Genomic DNA, 19197 nt, shown 5'->3' with positions numbered 1-19197 from the left:
ATAGACATTTCGCAATTTGTTATTTTAGGACATTGGTTTTTGCTGTTTTTTGTATTTTTGCGATATATTGCGAAGAAATGTTTTTTAGTTGTAGGTATACATCGGTATTTACAATTATCACAAGCGTTGCTTCTTTGTTTGATAATTAACAGTTCTTTAACCTTATGTTTAATACATACACACATACATACATATGTACACTTGTGGTCAGCTGATTAAGTCAAGTGACATTTTGACTAGTTTTGGTTATATTCCTTTTGTTTATTTATTGTTTATATTTTTTTATAAAACTATAGCACTTTACCTAACCAGCGCCACATAAATCCACATTTCAAGCTTCGTGCAAAAATTCAACAAACTTTAACATTCGCTTCCAAAAATTCTAAACTTTTTATTTCGAATTTTTAGAAAATTTTTCAGTATGCAGTTTTGTAGCTCATTAAATTCTATAAAAAAAATATAAATATTAAATAAATAAAAGAACAATAGCCAAAACTAGTCAAAATGTCACTTGACTTAATAAGCTGACCACAAGGGTATGTATGTTCGGAGAAATAGGCCGTTTTCGAGTCACAATTTCTCTGCTGCTGCTCTGATTTCATACCTGACGGTTGAACGAAAAATTTGAATGGATGGTAAAACAACGTTCCGGCCTGTGGCCCTAAGGCCCAGTAGGACCGGCCTATTGCGGCTGGAAATTAGGGTAGGCCAATATACCAAAAAAAATGCACTGATGATAACAAGACACGTACGACCCAAAGTAAATATGTACGTGTAAACTCAATATAGTGACACTTAACCCTTAAAATATGATTGTAAAAAAACCCAGGTATGTATAAGGAACTTTATAATAAATTTTATTTTATTATTGTTATGAAATTAAGCCGGTCAGAGAAAGAAAATGCCAAATCATTACAAATAGTTTATTGTGCAGACTTATGGCGTTTTCTTTTCTACCGACAAATGTTGCCTTCCTAATACGCTCTACCCACAAATAGTAAAGAGAGGGCAATAAAAAGGCAACACTTTTTGTATAAAAGAAAACGCCATTAGAAGATAATTTCTCAGAATAATACCTCCACTTTCGTACCCAGTTCATTATAAAAAAGTCGAATAAAAAAATATAATGTAAATAACCCCGTTTCTATAAAGGGACTAAAATAATTTTTTGCAGAAGTCAATTCAAAAAATTTATGAGATTTAAATTAAAAAAACGTGGGACGCATGTAAAAGCAATCGTATCGTTTATTTTTCCAAGACAGCGCTAGGCAGCCTGGTAAAACGACAAATGTCAGCAGTTCAGCAGTAAACAATACAGCGATCGGTATTAGTTTATAGATAACATATACATACATATTTATAAAAGTCGACAAAAACGTTGGGCCAGAGGGAAGTATGGCTTTGCTGATGAGGGTCTCCCAAGGCAAACGAAGTTCCTCCCCCAATTTCTCGCTTCGTCCGTAACTTTGGACTTTGTCCGAAAGTTCGTACATATGCTTTCTGACATGCCTAGGGGAGGGCTCTGCTGCAAGCAGGTATCTGTTGTGATGCCCGCGGCTGTGATACACTACGAGGAACTGTTTAAATAGCATTTCGTTGTGCTTCTTCACGGTGAGCATTTCGTCCTACTCCGGCAGGTGGTGTTCTTGGGACATCAGAAGGTATGTATGTAGCCAGCAACTTTTCTTTGTCATTGGCTGAGGTTGTTATTGTTATGGTTGCGCAGCACTTCAACAAGGGCCTAGGAAGTTGCTCGTCTATTCTTGCGTGGATCAAGTCGTGAACATATGTACACTAAAGTGGCACCAACCAAGGCAGGAATTGCTTTTTACAAATATTACAATACAGTATATTCTGGGTTTACACGCCGAGGACAGTGTGAGGAACCAGGAGTTGTTGGTTTGTCCTCGTTCTTGGGTTACAGCGGCGTGTAGGTGGAGTATGATTGTGTCTGTGTCTGTGTCTGTGTTATGTTGGAAGGTGGTCGTTTTGGGGTTGCGTTGCGCATGTGAATTTCGCTGAGCCGTGGAGGCAGCTCGGGAGTTTAGTGGGACAGCTGAGGCAGCTGTATTGGTTGTTCTGTTAGAACAGGACGGGTCCACAAATGACGTGGTCCACTGTCGGTGAGTTCGAAGACCTGATCAGGTTCTGAGGTGCAGGTATTGCAACTGATTGAAACGTAGTTTGGGTGTAATCGTCTTTGGCATACTAAGCAGGTGTAGGTGCCTGGCCCAGGGTTTGACTCGATGCCAGTCCTGAGCAGGAAAACGTTTAAGAGACCTAACCAGGGATAGGTCGCCGATACAACAGTCCTTGGTTGGGTAAAATCCGAGTCATTCCTGAGCTTAGAACCGGTTGTTGTGGGAAACTTTTAGTGATAATTTTCTTTGGGTTTCAAGAGTATAATTTTATACACATACATACAATACATATATATTATGTATTCGGCACGAGAAACTTTTAACTCTCAATTAACAAAAACAATAAAAAAAACCAAGAATTCTCTCCACAGGGTTCGATATTATTATTATGCAAAAGACATTGCCACTTATGAAATTAGCTTCGAATGCTTGAAACAATGACTGATACATATATAAATGCACTTCAAATCTATTGGAATTAGTAACCTACCGAATATTTCACAACTAATCACTAGCGAAATTTACAGTGTTGCCACAAGATCTACCGAATAATTAGGTTTGGAACATTTTCATCAATCTGCATGTAAAAAGAAACTCGATGGTTGCATCTCAGACGAGTTAAGGCAAAACTCGGCCGGATTTCCTTCTGCAAATCGCGAATTTCCGTTCGTAATCCGAAATCGGTATTACTCTTAATTCTAATCTGTAATTTAAATATTGCAATTGGAGTTCAGAAAGAAAAAACCGCTAAAGCTGTGAGCAAAAAGAAAATTTAAAAATTAACGCAATTTTCAGACGTTTCGTTTTGGTTAGAGCATGGTCCATGTTTTATAAAAAAAAATATAAAAAAAATTAAGATTAAAAACCTTGCAAATATTTAACAAAAATTACCATGTACTCATTTAGATATTGGTTGAGGTATGCACTGGGACCAGTATATCTATTGTTGTGCCGTCTTGCTCCTTAAAACATCACCTCGCTCAGTCCTAGCCCTCTTAGGAAATTATTTGGTGACATCGAGTGTCCGCTACGAGGATTCCGCTACGGGCTTAATGACCCGAAATGCCTCTGGTCCTCTAGTCAGGGAATCGCATTGGAGGAGTATGTGCTCAGAAGTATCAGTTGCATTGTCACAGGATCGGAATAATACGTTGGACGAGACACCGAGTTAATGTAGGTGACTTTGTTAACTGCAATGACCTGTTGGTATACATTTTAGAATTCTTAGTTTGTACTTTGGGGAAATTACGGTTTATAGCGTGGAGCTCGATGTCTACAGTTCAAGGTTAACAAATCTTATTTTTGCAACTACGGAGATTCAGGCGGTTTTGCAACGGCATCGACCTTATGTATCATCCTTACATATATTCCGGACCTGGCACTATGTGATTCAAGGGAACGAAAATCGAAAAACCCCATACAGATTTCCATATAAAAATAAAAAAGTTTCGCTTTCGATTCCGTCTAAAGAATCACGTTCGATCCGGCACTAAATGCTGTCCATTAAATCAGAAACAGAATAATCAAACCGCAGCAAACGGGATGATGGGAATATCAGCGACAACAATAACAACAATATCAACATTCTCTGACTCACACACACTTAACCTCTAGCATCACATTTTGCAAAGCAAGCAAAACAACTTTTCGAAAATAAGAGCAAAGTTGTGGGAATATTGGTACATTGCCTGCAGCTGTAGGATTTCTTGAACGTCGTCGTATTGCTTTGTATGTATGTATGTATGTATGTATGTAGTTGAGTGTGTGTGTGTGTGTTGTTGTAGCTGTTGTTTTTGCTCATAGCCACCTTTCAATAACATCGCCCCTCGTTTCGGTCTGAGCGAATGCCAGCGGTTTGTTTGCGAACGTTTTTTTTTTTTTAATTTTTCTTTTGCTTGTGCATTTGTTTGTGTGATTGTGCAACTTCGTTTAGTTGTTAAGGTTTCATATAGTGATTCTGTAAGTAATTCTAGCCGTATTGTTAGCAAAACAATACTGTGGAGCATTTGTAAAGAGCAGAAAGTTGCTGTTTAAGCAAGTGAAAGAAAGTATAACTCAAGAAGTAACAGACGTTTTTATTTTTCTATTATTCTTATTTGTTTGCTAATTTGTTAAATTTTTCAATATTTGCACCACCATTAGCATTCAATTATTGCGACACCCAGTTACATTTTTTATGCGATTGTGAGTTTACCATTTTTTTTTTCAATATGCGCTGGTCCCTTAACATTTTGTTTTATTGTTTTTCTTATTGTAGTGAGCATTCTATCGTTGTTTTTGAAAAAAGTCGTTCCATCGTATGCTTTAACTTCGCTTATTCTGGAAAAATGCATACCTAGCCTCAGTGGGTAAGAAGTGGCTGAGAAGTCCATTGTCTCGATTGTGATTCCTACAAACATAGATACAGTGACATTCCTAAAATCCATAAAAATTTAAATTTCGGTAATACTTAGTATATTTGAAACGTATTAATTTAAAATTTTGTTTTGTAAATAAGCGCGCAGCTCACGATAGCTTAAAAAGTGCCAAAAAGTAAAGCATGTAAATTTTTGTTAACAACTTTTGCTAAAGCGGCAAGGTGCTATTACGCAGTTGTATAACAACAAAAACAAAAAGGAAAAAAACACTTGTACGAAAAAAACAAAAATTCAGGTGAAAACGATGTACTACATGTACCCATAATTTAATGACTTATCACATATAAATTGTCAACTCCACGAACGTCATGCGCGTAATTACTTAGCATCACGTTTTTTTTTTTATTCATAAGTGCTCATATGTGCATATGTTTGTTGCATGCACAGATCCTAACTACATTTTCGTGCCCCACCTTAAGCTTTTTTTTCATAAAGTGCTTGTTTCAAGTTCATTGAAAATGATAATAAAATTGAGAAATTAAACGTTTGGTAATTTTTTTTTTGCTTTTTTTCATTCTATTTATTTTTGTACTTTCTATTGATAAGATAGGTTGAATGTTTAAATGGTTGCAAAGCTTTTTTTTTACCTGTAATTAATCAACACCAAGTACATATGTACATAGGTACTTGTTTATTTTTTATTTTTTTGTGATTAAAAGTGCTAGTAGGTCGATATCAGAACGCTATAATCTATATTTAGTCTGAACAGTGGAAAATTGTTTTATTTATTCATTTGGACTTAGTGTTTTACATTAGCAATTGAAACGAAGGAAACGAATTCGTAAATTCACTAAACACATGAGAAAAACAAAAAAATTAAAAAAATAAGCAACAAATTTAAATAAAAATAAAATAAAATAAAAAAGAAATTGAAAAAATATACATCTAAAATTAAAAGTAAAATATTAAAAAATTAAAAATTTATGGATCAAAATAAAAAAATATAATAATAGAAATAAATAAAAAAATAAATATAGAAAATATTTAAAAACTATCAGATAGGAAACTATAATAGAAACAAATAAAAATAGGAACAACGTAATAAAAAATAGAAACAACATAATAAAAAAATAATAAAAAATAGGAAACACTGAAAGGAAAACGGAAAATAAAAAAAAGTTTGATTTATATGTTTTTGCTTAAAGTATTAACTTAGCTCGAAAAAAATGACGAATGTTTAAAAACGTTTATAGTTCTATACATTTTTTATAGATAAAATAATTTTTATTACTTTTAATAATTCTATATCCATGATCTTCTGCGAAAATTACACATTTCAAAATTCGAAAAATAAAATCCCTTACTGCTGTTAGGTGGCTCATGTCTCTAATCCTTGTCTAATTGATGTCTAATCCTTATTAAAGTAAGTAGTAACGGTTAGTGCAGTCAGTAGTAGGGACTAGATATGAATTATTCAAGGATAAGATACATGAGGCACTTAAGAGGAGTAGTAAGTGTTTTTATTTACTTTTTGAATTTTGAATTGTGCCTTTATTGCAGAGGGCTTTCGGCATAGAATTATTAAGAGTAATAAAAAATTATATAGAATTATAAAAAAATATAGAATTATAAAAGAAAAATATATAGAATTAAAAAAAGGAAATATAAAATAATACAAAATATGTAATAGAAAATAATAAAAAATTTTAATAGAAAATAATAAAGAAATGTAATAGAAAATACAAAAATTTGTAATGGAAAATAGTAAAAAATATGTAATAGAAAATAAAAAATAATAGAATATAAAAATAATAGAAAATAAAAAATAATAGAATATAAAAAATAATAGAATATAAAAAATAATAGAAAATAAAAAAATAATAAAAAATAGAAAATAACCAATAATAGAAAAAAAAAATATTAAAAAATATAAGATAACCAATAATAGAAAACAAAAAATAGTAGAAGATAAAAAATAATAGATAATAAAAAAACCATTAGAAAAAAATAGGAAATAAAAAAATAATGGAAAATATGGGTTAATGCGTTCAAATGCGTGACCAAATCAAAAAATCTTAATATACACGATAGTCAAAGCATTAAACGTAAAAAAGATTTCAAATTGCCCTACAATAATGTGTTAGGAAATTCCGTTAGAGTAGGCTATTTTTTGTAAATTTTGGATGTAGCCAGAATTAGACCGGCCAAGGTTATGTTTTTGAAACGCGGGCGAGGGCCGCTGACGCAGAAAGAAGCTATGCGCAAAAATACTGTGGATGCCGTGCGTAACCCGAGTTAAAATTTTCTCTGTTAAAATGGAAATTGTACCCCCTTTTCTAATGAGTCCCTAAAAGTCTTTAGAGCTGTCAAAGATGGGAGGGGTGACTTCTCTTTTCTTATGTGCCAGATCGAATAAAATAAGATTTATTAAAAATAAGATAGGTAAGATAAAATCAGGATAATTAAAAAATTAAAAAAATTAAACAAATAAAAAGAGTTAAAAATTATAAAAGAAATAAAAATATAAAATAAATAAAAAGATAAAAAATAAAATAAAAAAATTTGCTAAAATATTAAAATATATACCAAGTAGAAAAATAAATAAAACAAGTAAACATTTTTTTTAAAGAAATTCCGCCAATCCCTGGCTCAACTCGGTTTAGAGAGTCTGTAACGGACTGGTTTCCAACCCAAATTTTAAAAGGGGATGTAAGATATTCGTTATCAAATACAACATGTTATCCTGCTGTCGGGAAAAATAAACCAACAGCAACGTTTTCTTTGACTTTGATATTTTACTCTTATACTGTTAAGTTTGTTTTGAACATTTACCTTTAAATGTTTCTCTTAACGGTCATATTGAAACGCCAATGACAAAACTTATCTTCTGAGTTTCGCTAAACGAGATACAGTATACGAAGTTGCGGCAATTTTATCTTTTTCCCAGCAGGATGTTGTCGTTGCAGGTGGTAAAACTAGTTGTGATACCATTGGACGTTATTAGGCGCCACTGCATATCGTTTCTTATCGAATGGAGAATCTGAGTGCTGTTTTCAGATTTCTTCATGGCAAAGCAAAGGTGTAGTGCACATGGAAATTAAAAAAAAAAAAATGAGAACATTAAGTACTCACTGCCACAGTTTATATTAGTGATCTACCACTGGGTGATGTCTTAGCAAAAAAAAAGAAGAAATACCTACATAGAACAACCAGGATAGTATGTTCCATACAAAATCCAAAACTTTTTGTTTCCCTTGTAAAATTTCTTAAACGTACTCTATTATTCAGTACGTCAAAACGACTCAAAACCTTTCGCCCAGTTAACAAATTTAGTTTATATAATTAAACAACTTAAAATTGGCTAGAGAATAATAAAATCATAAAATTTTTTCTGCCTATTCAAGTTGCCTGATTTCAGCCACCGCCTAGAACCATCAACTGCTATCAAGCTGCCCAAGTGTACACCCTAAAGCGCCTCCTTTCGTATTAATCCTTCTGTGCACATACATACCTACGTACAATATGTTCATGTGTACATATTCTGCATTTAAATTGCAAATTTTCCCATTTCCTTCATTGCCGTATTTACGCTTTGCTGCTTATCTTTCTTAACTCTCTTATGTCCACTTTCCATCTGACTTTCATTATCACATTTTTAAGTTTATCTTTAATTTAAAATTTTTAAGCCATAGCAACTCAAATGGAATCGTTATCAGTGTTGCCGCGAATCATTTTTAGTGGTAGTCAAATTCCTTAAAAAAAAAGGGTTAAAAAGAGCTAAAAAAAAGTCGTGGCTAAAAATGGTAGCTAAATTTTTTTACTTACATATACATATGGTATGGTATAGAAAAACAATGAACTCGGGGAAAATAGCTAATTTTTTATCCAACTAAAAACCTTTTGTATAAAAGGGGAAATATACGACACCAGCTTGCTGTGTCCATCAAGTGATTGTACCATCAGGCTCGAAGCATATAACTTACCAGCTTGCTGGTACAATATTTATTTCTTTACAAATGAGGTCCACGAAAGATCAAAATTATTAGAGCCGAAATTTCGTAATTTTTCTACCATTTTGTTAAACATTGTTTTTTTTTAAATTCACAACTGCAATATCTTGAACGTAATCTTCCACAAACACGGCTTTGACTCATAGTGCCAAAATACTTTTTACTTAGAAAAATGAGCTAATTTCACCACTCACGACATCAGCATGCTGGTACAATCATAAAAATTTCAAATTGTTTTTGAAGTCGCGCCAGCAGCTGGTACAATCACACCACAAGAACATACACTTGACTTGACTGGCCATTCAACAAAATAAGCATATATAAAAATGTAAGGAACATACAATATATATACATATGTCTTTCTTAGTTTAAAAATGCATCTCTTACATAAACGAAAAAAACGAGATCTAATTAAGCATAAGGGCTAAAAAAAGGGCTTGGACCAATTTCAAATTTATGTGGCCAAAAAAAGTATGTTGTAGCTAAATCTAGCCATCAAAGGACTAAAACGGCAACACTGATCGTTATGCTGCTCTACTCTCCACCGAAAACGTTGATTCGGTAATGGCTTTTCGTTTGCGCCAATCTTGTGTTCTTGGTCGCTGGCGCATTTGAACAGTCAATGACGACTTGAACGTGAGTCGTGACCTGCTGAAATTGCTCATTGTCGGAGTTCGCTTGTCAGTGCTTAGCAGATTGTTGCTTTTGTTTTTGGCTTGGAGGTTGTTTGAATCTTTTTCTTTGTGCCATTCTTTGTTTTTGCGCAATGTGCTGGCAGTTTCGGGCTACTCCACTTCATTTCATACGTTACTCGGCGCGTAACACTGGCTAAATTTGTTTTTGCGTTTTCTTTTTATTGTTATTTTTTTTGGTGCTCTTTGCTTTAAGTTTGTTAATTTTGTTTTTCATTATTCCTTAAATTTGTTTCGTTGTTGTTAGAAAAATATGTGTGTTTTCCAGTCTTCTTAAAGTCGATTAGTTTAGTTTGATTTTGCTTTTTATTCGTATTGAAACGGGTGCTGCTGCCATTGTTTTTGTTGTTGTTAGCTTCTGGAGTTCATAGCCGCCAGTCCATTTTGTTTTGCTTGCCAGTGATGCGAGCAACATCTTTGTTCTACGTACTCCCTCTGTTGCTTTTTTAGTGCTTCACGGAATTTCTTTGCCTCTTGGAAATATTGTACGTGGGCGTAAAATGGAAATTGTTTTACTCTATGCTCTTCCGTCATGCTTACGGAGTATATGTATACGAATGTACAGGCATACGTAACTATATACTCTTTCATTTGGCTGCCTATTTGTGTCACAGCTTCCAGGCATTGCATATGGACTTTATATACTATGGCGCTATTGTGAGCAGCTCTTCTAAGTGAATTTTACTTTATACACAGAGCTTCCCTTTGGCGTTGGAATGTTACAAATTCTAGGCGTTCCATCTGTAAATCATATAATACCTTACTTTGTTTTACCAGTAAAAAGATAATTAAGTATCCGATTTTCACTCTAATGGCTTAAGTCGCAACAGCGAGAGCCCGCAGCTGTTTGGAAATCGATGTATGGTTTATAAGAAGCCTTGATTTCAGTTTCTAAGTACAAACAAATCGCTCTTTTTTGTTGTCACACTTTGATCGAGAAATGTTATACAAAGCTAGTGGATCAAACGTGTGACAACGGTAAGTGTTATACCAATGCTTGGTAAAATTGTATTTAATTTAAATCGCGAACAGTACATTGAAAATACGTATTTATTATGATCACGAAACGGAATTTTTTGGACCTAAAAACATATAAAAAAGTTAAAGTAAGATAACGAAATAGCCAGGAAAAGGCACTAGAAATCGCAAAAAAGGCAAAAGAAAACACTAAAAAAGAAAAAAACCGAAAAATAATCAAAAAATACATTTATTTTAATAATAATAATATAGATTGGCGCTTGCACATACATATGTTAGTGTGTGGCCGAGCTTCCCCTCCGATTTGTGGCGTGCGCCTTGATGTTGTCACACAAAGCGGAGGGACTTACAGTCTTACGCCGAATCCGAACGGCGATTTTATTTTTATGATAAGCTGTTTTTCATGGCAGAAATACATTCGGAGGTTTGCCATTGCCTGCCGGGGGATGACCGCTGTTAAGAAAAAACCTTTTTTTCGGCGTGGAAGCGCGCACTGCTTACCACTATACCACAGCGGCGGACATTTATTTTAGAAATGTTTATTTTACAAGTAAAAAGAGAAAACCCCAATTTAAATATGGAACTTTTCAAACTTTCATATTACCAGGAATAAGGGCTTTTTTGTCCCTTACAATTAAAGGTAGAAAAGGCAAAAAATGGAAATTGTCTTAAAAAAGGCAACATCAAATGTTTATATATGGAATCAGGGAAAGCTTAATCGTGGACATTCTTTATTGAAAATACTCTATCTCTTAAGCAGAAAAAGAGGCAATTTTCATGAAATCCGAGCTCAAAATTACATTTTTAAAAAATCTTTTTTTTTTTTGGAAAATAAAAACGCAGGTTTATTCCCCATTAAATTCTACATTTGGGGGTAAGTTTTCACCTTTCTATCGTTTTTCGGCTGGGATATATGCGTGCCCAAACTTGACAAATTTGAACAATATTTAATTTTTTTCGAAACTCAAATTTTTTTCGAAATTCAAATGTGCAATTCAAATTGTTACTGTAAGAAAGCGTTACTATGTTTTTTTTCATTACTTAAAATAAAGTTTATTTAATTGTTTGGTGTATTTTTTGGAATTATGTGTTTTAAAAAAATTATGTTAAAAAAACTAATCCAACCCCTAGTTTTTCCAAGTGTAATTTTCAAAATCATTTTTTTTTTAATGTGCAAAGCGCTTTTAAATTTGACAGTACTGCAATAAAGTATGTTCCTTCCTTATTAAGGATCCGAGTTTAAAACCAAAAGAACTTTGCGCATTCTTAATTAAATTGGTTTTAAAAATTTCACTTCGATTTTAATTAAACACAAAAAGATATACTTCTGGTTAAAGTGCCAGTTTGAAGTAGCTAGGACATACCGTTGATTTTTGGCCATTTTTTGAACTTTAATGTGCTACAATTAAATGGGTTACAAAACTGCATACTTAAAATCCTTTTAATAGTGCTTATTATAACTATACGACACCCACATATTAAAAAGTTTTGACTATTTATTTTATTTTTATTTAACTTTAATTACTTTTTCCAAAAAAACATAGTAGATATTTTTTTATTAATTAATGTTTCTAATTAAATACATTATTGCTATTTGATATTTTGTATGCTTAGTTTGTAAATCCCTTTAAATTTAAAACATAATGGGGCATATTCATAGTCGAATCAAAGACGAAGTTAAAAATTATTTCGACTTTTTTGACACATTTTTCTTAAAAAGTGTTGTCAGACAGCTTAAATTATTTTTACTTTCACTTTTGTTTTGACAATGTACATATCCCATAATATTTTGTTTCCCATTGCATTCTCTATCTTTTACTATCTAACTGATCTCTATATAAATGACTTCCCCTGATTCATGCTCTTTTCTAGCGATTACAAGAAATACACACATTGTTACTGTTATTACTTTTTGTAGCTTTTAACTTAGTCCTAAGTAGAGATGGGCACGGGCCTAAATTTTCAGGCCCGGCCCGACACGAGTGCAAAATCAACATTAAAAAACACGCACCAGCCCGCACGTTTAGAATTTTAGTGGGGACGGGACACATCCCAGCCCGGAAATAAAGAGCCAACTTTTATTGTTGTATACATATCTACATATTTTTAATTTTGTGGTTATGTATGTATATTTACTTAAGCGAATCAATTTTTTACATCAAAGATTTTGATTATATATATTTTCTGGGAGTGGAAGTGGAAGGTACTTTATGTACAGATATGTAAACAAAACTACTAAGTATCTTATTTTTTCTATCGGTTTCCAAATATTTCGTGCTGAAAGCAAATATTCCGGCCCGTACCCGCGGGCTTACGCGCCCATCTCTAGTTCTAAGTATTATATTGTAACCTAAACTTACCTATTTTTAATAAAATTACCTGGGGAAAAACTATAAAAAATTGGCCACTAATGGGTTAAAATATGGTCATCAATGCGTTAAGTCAAAGACGTAAATGGGTTAAATTATTCATAATTTGCATAATAATAAAATCTAATTAACTGAACATAAGACATTACAAAACACTAAGTCCCAATGGGTTGATGCATGATAAATAATGGGATAAGACGTCAAAAATTTATTCTTAAAAAGGATTTAAAGCGAGTCTACTGGAAAGAAAATTATTTCAGAAATTTGTGCACTCGCTTATATGGGGCGCCCCAGTGTGCACCGGTACGACACTTTCTTGTGTCGTATGGTTGGTTACTTCTATCTGAATGCATTCTACCGTCATAAAGTTACAAAAATTTTAACCTTTGGCTGATGAAGTTGAACGAATAACAGACGCGTTCAGATACATTCAGGTTAATGATCAGTGAAGTTAAACGGATTAAATGACTTATGCCACTTTCTTAATAAACCATTAATTTGATGGTTAATTTTTTTGTAGTTATTGGAAAAGATATTAGGGGTATCCTCTGAGTCTTGCAAAGCCCTTGCACGGTGCACGGATTGCACGGTTTGCAAATCTGTCCCATACGAAAACCGGTTTTTACCGTGCAATCTGTGCACCATGCGAGGGCTTTGCAAGACTCAGAGAATACCCCTATTATCTATATGATATTAATAACTATAAAGTTTCTCATGAATTATTAATTTATGCAATACAAGTAATTTTTAGCAAAAAGAAAACCGACTTCTCATATAAAAACAAAGAATATATATATAACCAGATTAGTATGGGACCACCTCTGAGACACTACCTTTCTGATGCAAAAAGAAGTACCGAAATTGACGTGGTCCAAAGTTATGCGGTAACATACATTAAAAAAAAAAAATAAAAAGAAAAAAAAAAAAATACAAAAATAAAATAAAAAATAAATAAAAAAATAAATAAAAAAATGAATAAAAAAAATAAATAAAAAAATATTCCGACCAACTGATAACCTCCTCTTTTTTTTGGAAGCCGGTTAAAAACATGCAACACCGATTTTAAAATTTAGAATAATTTTCCGGTTGCTTAGAATATTTTTACAAAACTAATTGAAATGAATCCTTCAGACAATGTTGTTGATGGTTATATGCTACTAGATACATATTTTACACATTTTACGCTAGCTGGTTGACCGCCAGTCACTAAACTGTAAAGTCTAGACAAAGGGTGACAAGTTTATAAAAAGAAAGCAGTCTAAAAACGAAACAATTTTAGTAATTTTTAAATTATATTTGCGTGACATATCGCACACCGTCTTCAAAAGAGACACAACTCAAAGTTACACATTCGTCAGCAAAGGAGAAAAACTCTTTCTTAGCACACGCTAATCATATGGGCAAGAAAAACTTTACCTTAGGTTTTTTCAACAAGTTATAACAAAAATTTGCTCCAGCTCTTGCTGAAAGGTAAATAACTGCTCTGTGTACATTTTTAGTGAATAATTTCAAAAAAGCCAAACTTTGAGTTGTGTCACTTTTGAAGATCGTGTGCGATATCTAAAATAGAATATACCAACTATCGCCAGTGTAGCGCAGCAAAATTTCGGGCTAGCGGCTATAGTTTTGAAAACATACAGAAATTAACATAAAAGAAGTTTTTGTGACGCGTTATTAATTCTTTTTTGTGTTTCTTGTGTTCTATCTGGCATCTGACAAGTTCTCAATTAGTGTTTGCTTATTCTGTTTTTTTTTTGTTTTGCTTCTTATGATACTAATGTTCGCAGTGCTTCATTGTTTCTTTTTCTTTAATTCGTAATCTTTTATTATTGCGAACTTTGTTGTTAAACCACTGATCACAATGTATGAAAGAACTGTTTAAAAAATATTCGTCTCTTTATTTTTCCAACAAAAATTTGTGATTGCCCATATACAAAGCATTTATAGGCATTCACGTACATACTATAAAAGTTTTTTTCTCCGAAAATATATTTTTGTTGCTTTTATTGCTTATTCTGTCCATTGTTTATTTATGTACTTATTAATTTTGTAGGAATTTAAAAATATATATATGTATATATTTGCACATGCGATTTCATTAATTTATTATATATCGCACGCCGTCTTCAAAAAAGGCACAACTCATACTTTGGCATTTTTGAAATTATGCGCTAAAAATGTACACAGAACGTTTATTTATTTACCTTTCAGCAATACCTGGGGCAAATTTTTGTTATAATTTATTAAAAAAAAAACCTAAGATAAAGTCTCCCTTGCCCACATGATTATCACGTACTAAGAAATAGTTTTTTCCCATTTTCTGACAAACGTGTAATTTTGAGTTGTGCCCCTTTTGAAGACGTTGTGCAACATGTATATCATCATGCATCATTGTCAATATCAAGCTTGGCGTGGGCGGCATTTATATACGTGAGCACTCCCTTACAGGCTATCTTGAATTCCCAATTGGGCAATTGTTGGGCTGTTACATCAACAGCACACATAGCTTCATATCTTCATGTCCCATTTCAGAAGTCGTAAAATCCCATTTTCATATGCGCTCAGCACAAATTCTACCATTTATATAGGGAAAGGTGCCATAAGTAAGCCTTAGAATTCATCGATCAAATTATTCATGTTGCAGCAGCACAAGTTATCGAAATTATCCGGGCTTCGAACGTCTGTCTACTTCAATTCGTGGGTGTTACTTGATTTTCAATTTCCTCAATTCCTTATCGATTTCCTTTTTGTCATGAAAATGTTGCCACGTCAGCAGGACTTTTTTGCCGAAGTGTGTTTTATAATAAAAATGTCTTTCATTTGATTTTTCGTAACTTTACTTTTAGCACCTTTTACTTTATTTTGATTAGTTAATTTCCTGCTCTGTCTTTATCCATCTTAACCACAGAATTGTTGAATTGTGTCTCCAAAAGCCAACGTCATCCCATCTGGAAAACTAAAATATGTACATTTTGCGCGCCAGTTATTTACACAAATATCACTTGCTTGTAATCAAACTTCCGGCACTCTGCACCACCCACCTGGCCACTCTGAGCAAATCGGCGAAGTCTTAAGTACTCAGTGACGGTCTCACGAAATTGGCGCGCACTTATCCTCTTTATATCTTTACAAAAGCTCAGAAATTTTCCTTCCAGGCGGCGAGCTGTGACATGAAAGTGAACATGTGTAAATGTGAAAAAATGTATGCACACGTACATACATACATAGATATCTATATTTCATGCCTACGAGTAGCGAGTACGTAAGCTACGCCTGAAATATGCATGAAATATTTATGCACACATTTTGACGTTTTGCCGATAGTGTGGTGGTGTGGTTGCTGTTGTTGTCGACATGTGTTGAACGTGATGAATTGTAGAGTTTTAGTTTATTTATTTCATGCAATTTAGTTTATTTTACATGCATGAGTGTACAAAATGTGTTTGGTAGTGTGTGCGTTTGCGAGTAATGATTCACTTTCATTTTATTGCCCTTTGGCTGGCATGATGCATTAATTTACTCGTCGTTTGAGGGCTTTTAATGTTGTTTTTCTGTTGAATTGCTGTAAATATGTATTTGATAAAATACTTGGGACGAAGACGATAAGGAAAATGTGCTTAAAAACTCTAAACTAACGGTGCAGTCGGACGTGGCAACACAAGTACTTTTTGAACGCGCTTTTCTATCAAATTGAGAAAGTGAAAGTCCACTTTCCCGTGTGACTAACCAAAGAGTACTTTTCGTCGTTATTTGGAAATGAAAATACAAGGCGTGAATAGAGGTCCATTCAATATGAAATCCATACTTGCAAGTTTTTTTGTTTTAATGCATTAAATAGCCCATCAAATGTTTAAGAGAGTGATTTCGAGGGCGTAACAACCCGAAAGAGCTGCAAATTCTTGTTAGTAAAAATTTTAGCAAGCTAGTGAAATGAAAATATGGATGAACAATTTAAAACTATGTACTTAATATATATTTTTTGATATTTATGACCAGGGAACGGATTTTTAGGGCCGAAAAACCTATAAAAAGGACAAAATAAAACAACGAAATAGGCTGGATAAGGCAAAATAAAATAGCGAAATAGGCAGGAAAAGGCACTAGAAATAGCAAAAAAGGCAAACGAAGGCACTAAAAAAAGACAAATCTGAAAAATAACACTCGGTTTCAGGAAAATTGTTCAACGGACGCCACTACATATCCAATTCCTATATGGAGTTGCTCGCTGATTCTAAAAATCGAGTTAATTTTTTATTCTAAGGATAAGCTTTCGAGAAATGTATTTTCAGGTGTACATGGCGTATGAGTAACATTCTTTCCTGCTTACTATCTATTTTTCTTGTACGCTCTCGCTGCAAGTAGTTACTGGAAAAGTTATTGAATGGACCTTATAGCAGAAAGAGCGCAAATCGCTTTCAAAAAATAATTTCAGCTTGCTTTCGATATATGTCGAAAAGGCTGTCAAATTGAGAAATTTCAGAAAGCAGTTGCATGATCAGTCACACCTTGCATGTAAAGTGCCTTTCGAAAGAGGTTTTTTTTATCTCCGAAAGGCGAATTGCAGATTGCTAGTGCAGCACGAGCAAGTTGAAATATATTTTCGAAATCGATTTGCGCGCTTTGAGTTGCAGTCACGCCTTGCAACTTTAATTTCTGAAATTGATTTCCGAAGATCAACAGAAAGGTCTTTCAGGCTGTTCACACATGGAAATAAAATTTCTCTTTCACAATTTCACAGCGAATTGCTTGGAAAAAATGGAAATATTGCCAAGTCTGACACGCCCTTAACTTAGATTTTTACAGACAGTACTGTCTAACCAAATGCAATGCTTTTGTGAAATAGTTTTGTGAACTTTAAACAAAATATCAATTATTGCTTTCCGGAAATTAAAAACTACTTTTGAATGTATTTTTGCATGCAAAGTTTGACCGCTCCTGCAACAACTTTGACGCGCAAATTACCACGTTTGAATACACTTTTATTTGGTGATCCTTTCGGAATTAATTTTAAGCGAATAACACAATGAATCCCAAAGTATGTAATTTAATGTTGATTTGATAGTTGAATTTGGAATTGAGTTGCGATTTTACTTACTTTATAAGCAAACGTAGAACTGTGAAAGAAGGTTGCTAAAAGATCGTTTTATGACGCAACTGTTACCGAACTACTATTTTTATGCAATCCCCTTGTTAAGAAGTATTAAAAAATGCAAATTCCAAGTTCTCGTAAATTTTGTTTATATGTATGTGGGTTTATTCACTAACAAAGAAGATATCCAACTCACAAAATCTACGCAGATGCATTTCTGAACTCTCGCAAAAAACTAGGTTTATTCTTTTAGTAGTTGTAATTTTTTACATTGGAACATAGAGCGATTAAACCTTGGAACGCAAGATGGCTAAGTCTTTTTGGCCACGGGTAGATGGATACCGTCTCTTAAAGCTTACAAGTTTACATATTTCGTCACTGGTTCGCGCCTTAACTGGCCATTGTACTATTGGGGTCCTTGCGGTAAGGCTCAACGTAACAGCTGCGTACAATACAATGAGGTGGGATCATCTCATTAAAGGCATCGTTCGATATTTTTCCCTTTTTTCCATTCCTATTTGCATGCTATCTCTTCCCAATCACAAATGGCATGAGTAGCAAACAGTTTTAATATTATTTATAATCTATTATTTAGATTGAACGAAGAACTCTTGCTACCAGAAATTCCAGAAATGATACTAAACACTAGTATCCTAAGATCATAGGATTTGAAGTCCACAAAATCCCACCAAATTATATACTGGTATGAACAAAGTGTATATCGTTACCTTAATATAGAAAAGCCCTAACTCATATAGTCGCTGAAATGCAAAAAAGCCGTAACTGACTAACATTTTTTATTACTTAAAATGACGTGGGGACTTATACATATATCGATGAAATGCATCATAATCAATCAAAAGGGAATTTTAAATATTTACTTAGTTGCGGCTTTTTGCATTGTCAGCGACTGTATGAGTTAGGGCCTTTCTTTCTATTAAGGTAACGATATAAACATTTAAAACCTAACCTCTCTTAAAAACAATTATTTTCTATATGTATGTATTGAGGCTTTGTTTTCCCAAAATTCTTCATTTCCACATTTTGTGTTCAGTTAGACAAATTCTACGACTTTATTAAGGAAAAAATCTAGTAAAATAAAATCAAATTGCATTCTGCACGGAAGATATCAATCGTAACTTTACTTTTCTTATTTCGGTTATAGTTATAATATGATGTGGCAGTCGGTCCAATGACTAACTCACTTAGACCATGCAGGTCCATTGTGATACTAGTTACAATATAGTATGGGTCTAGAGGCCTACTCTTACCCTTTATAAATAAGAATATAATTCACTAATCAATTCCGTCTGCCTTCTGCTTTTCCAGGAGCATCATCTGCAGCGGGCAATATGTACTGGTCTCATTATACCCACACCAGAGGTTTTTACCACCGATCAGCAAGCCTACGATCGTATGTATCCTCCAAATTACAAAATGCCGCGGCAATTAATTCACATGCAGCGTAAGTGCCAGTTTGTGTTTTTCGTTTTATAACATTGTCAATAATTTGACAATTGTCAATTTTATAGCGCTGGGTCTCGAGCAAGATGTACCAGAT

The 19197-nt window shown here is 33.4% G+C and overlaps 1 protein-coding gene across 1 annotated transcript in view; it reads left to right on the top strand.

Annotated features, from left to right (window-relative positions):
• Positions 1-19197, top strand: part of LOC118743166 — a 39703-nt gene that overhangs the window by 6414 nt on the left and 14092 nt on the right. Inside the window, exon 2 of the mRNA XM_036475698.1 lies at positions 18966-19101. Coding sequence (XP_036331591.1) covers positions 18966-19101 — 136 coding nt within the window. The remainder of the gene's footprint in view (positions 1-18965; positions 19102-19197) is intronic.

This window comes from Rhagoletis pomonella, unplaced genomic scaffold, assembly GCF_013731165.1.
Source record: "Rhagoletis pomonella isolate Grant_MI unplaced genomic scaffold, Rhpom_1.0 Rhpom_scaffold_00007, whole genome shotgun sequence".
Lineage (NCBI taxonomy): Eukaryota > Metazoa > Arthropoda > Insecta > Diptera > Tephritidae > Rhagoletis > Rhagoletis pomonella.
Note: the sequence above shows the minus strand (reverse complement) of the source record. Positions and strands in the feature narration are given on the sequence as shown.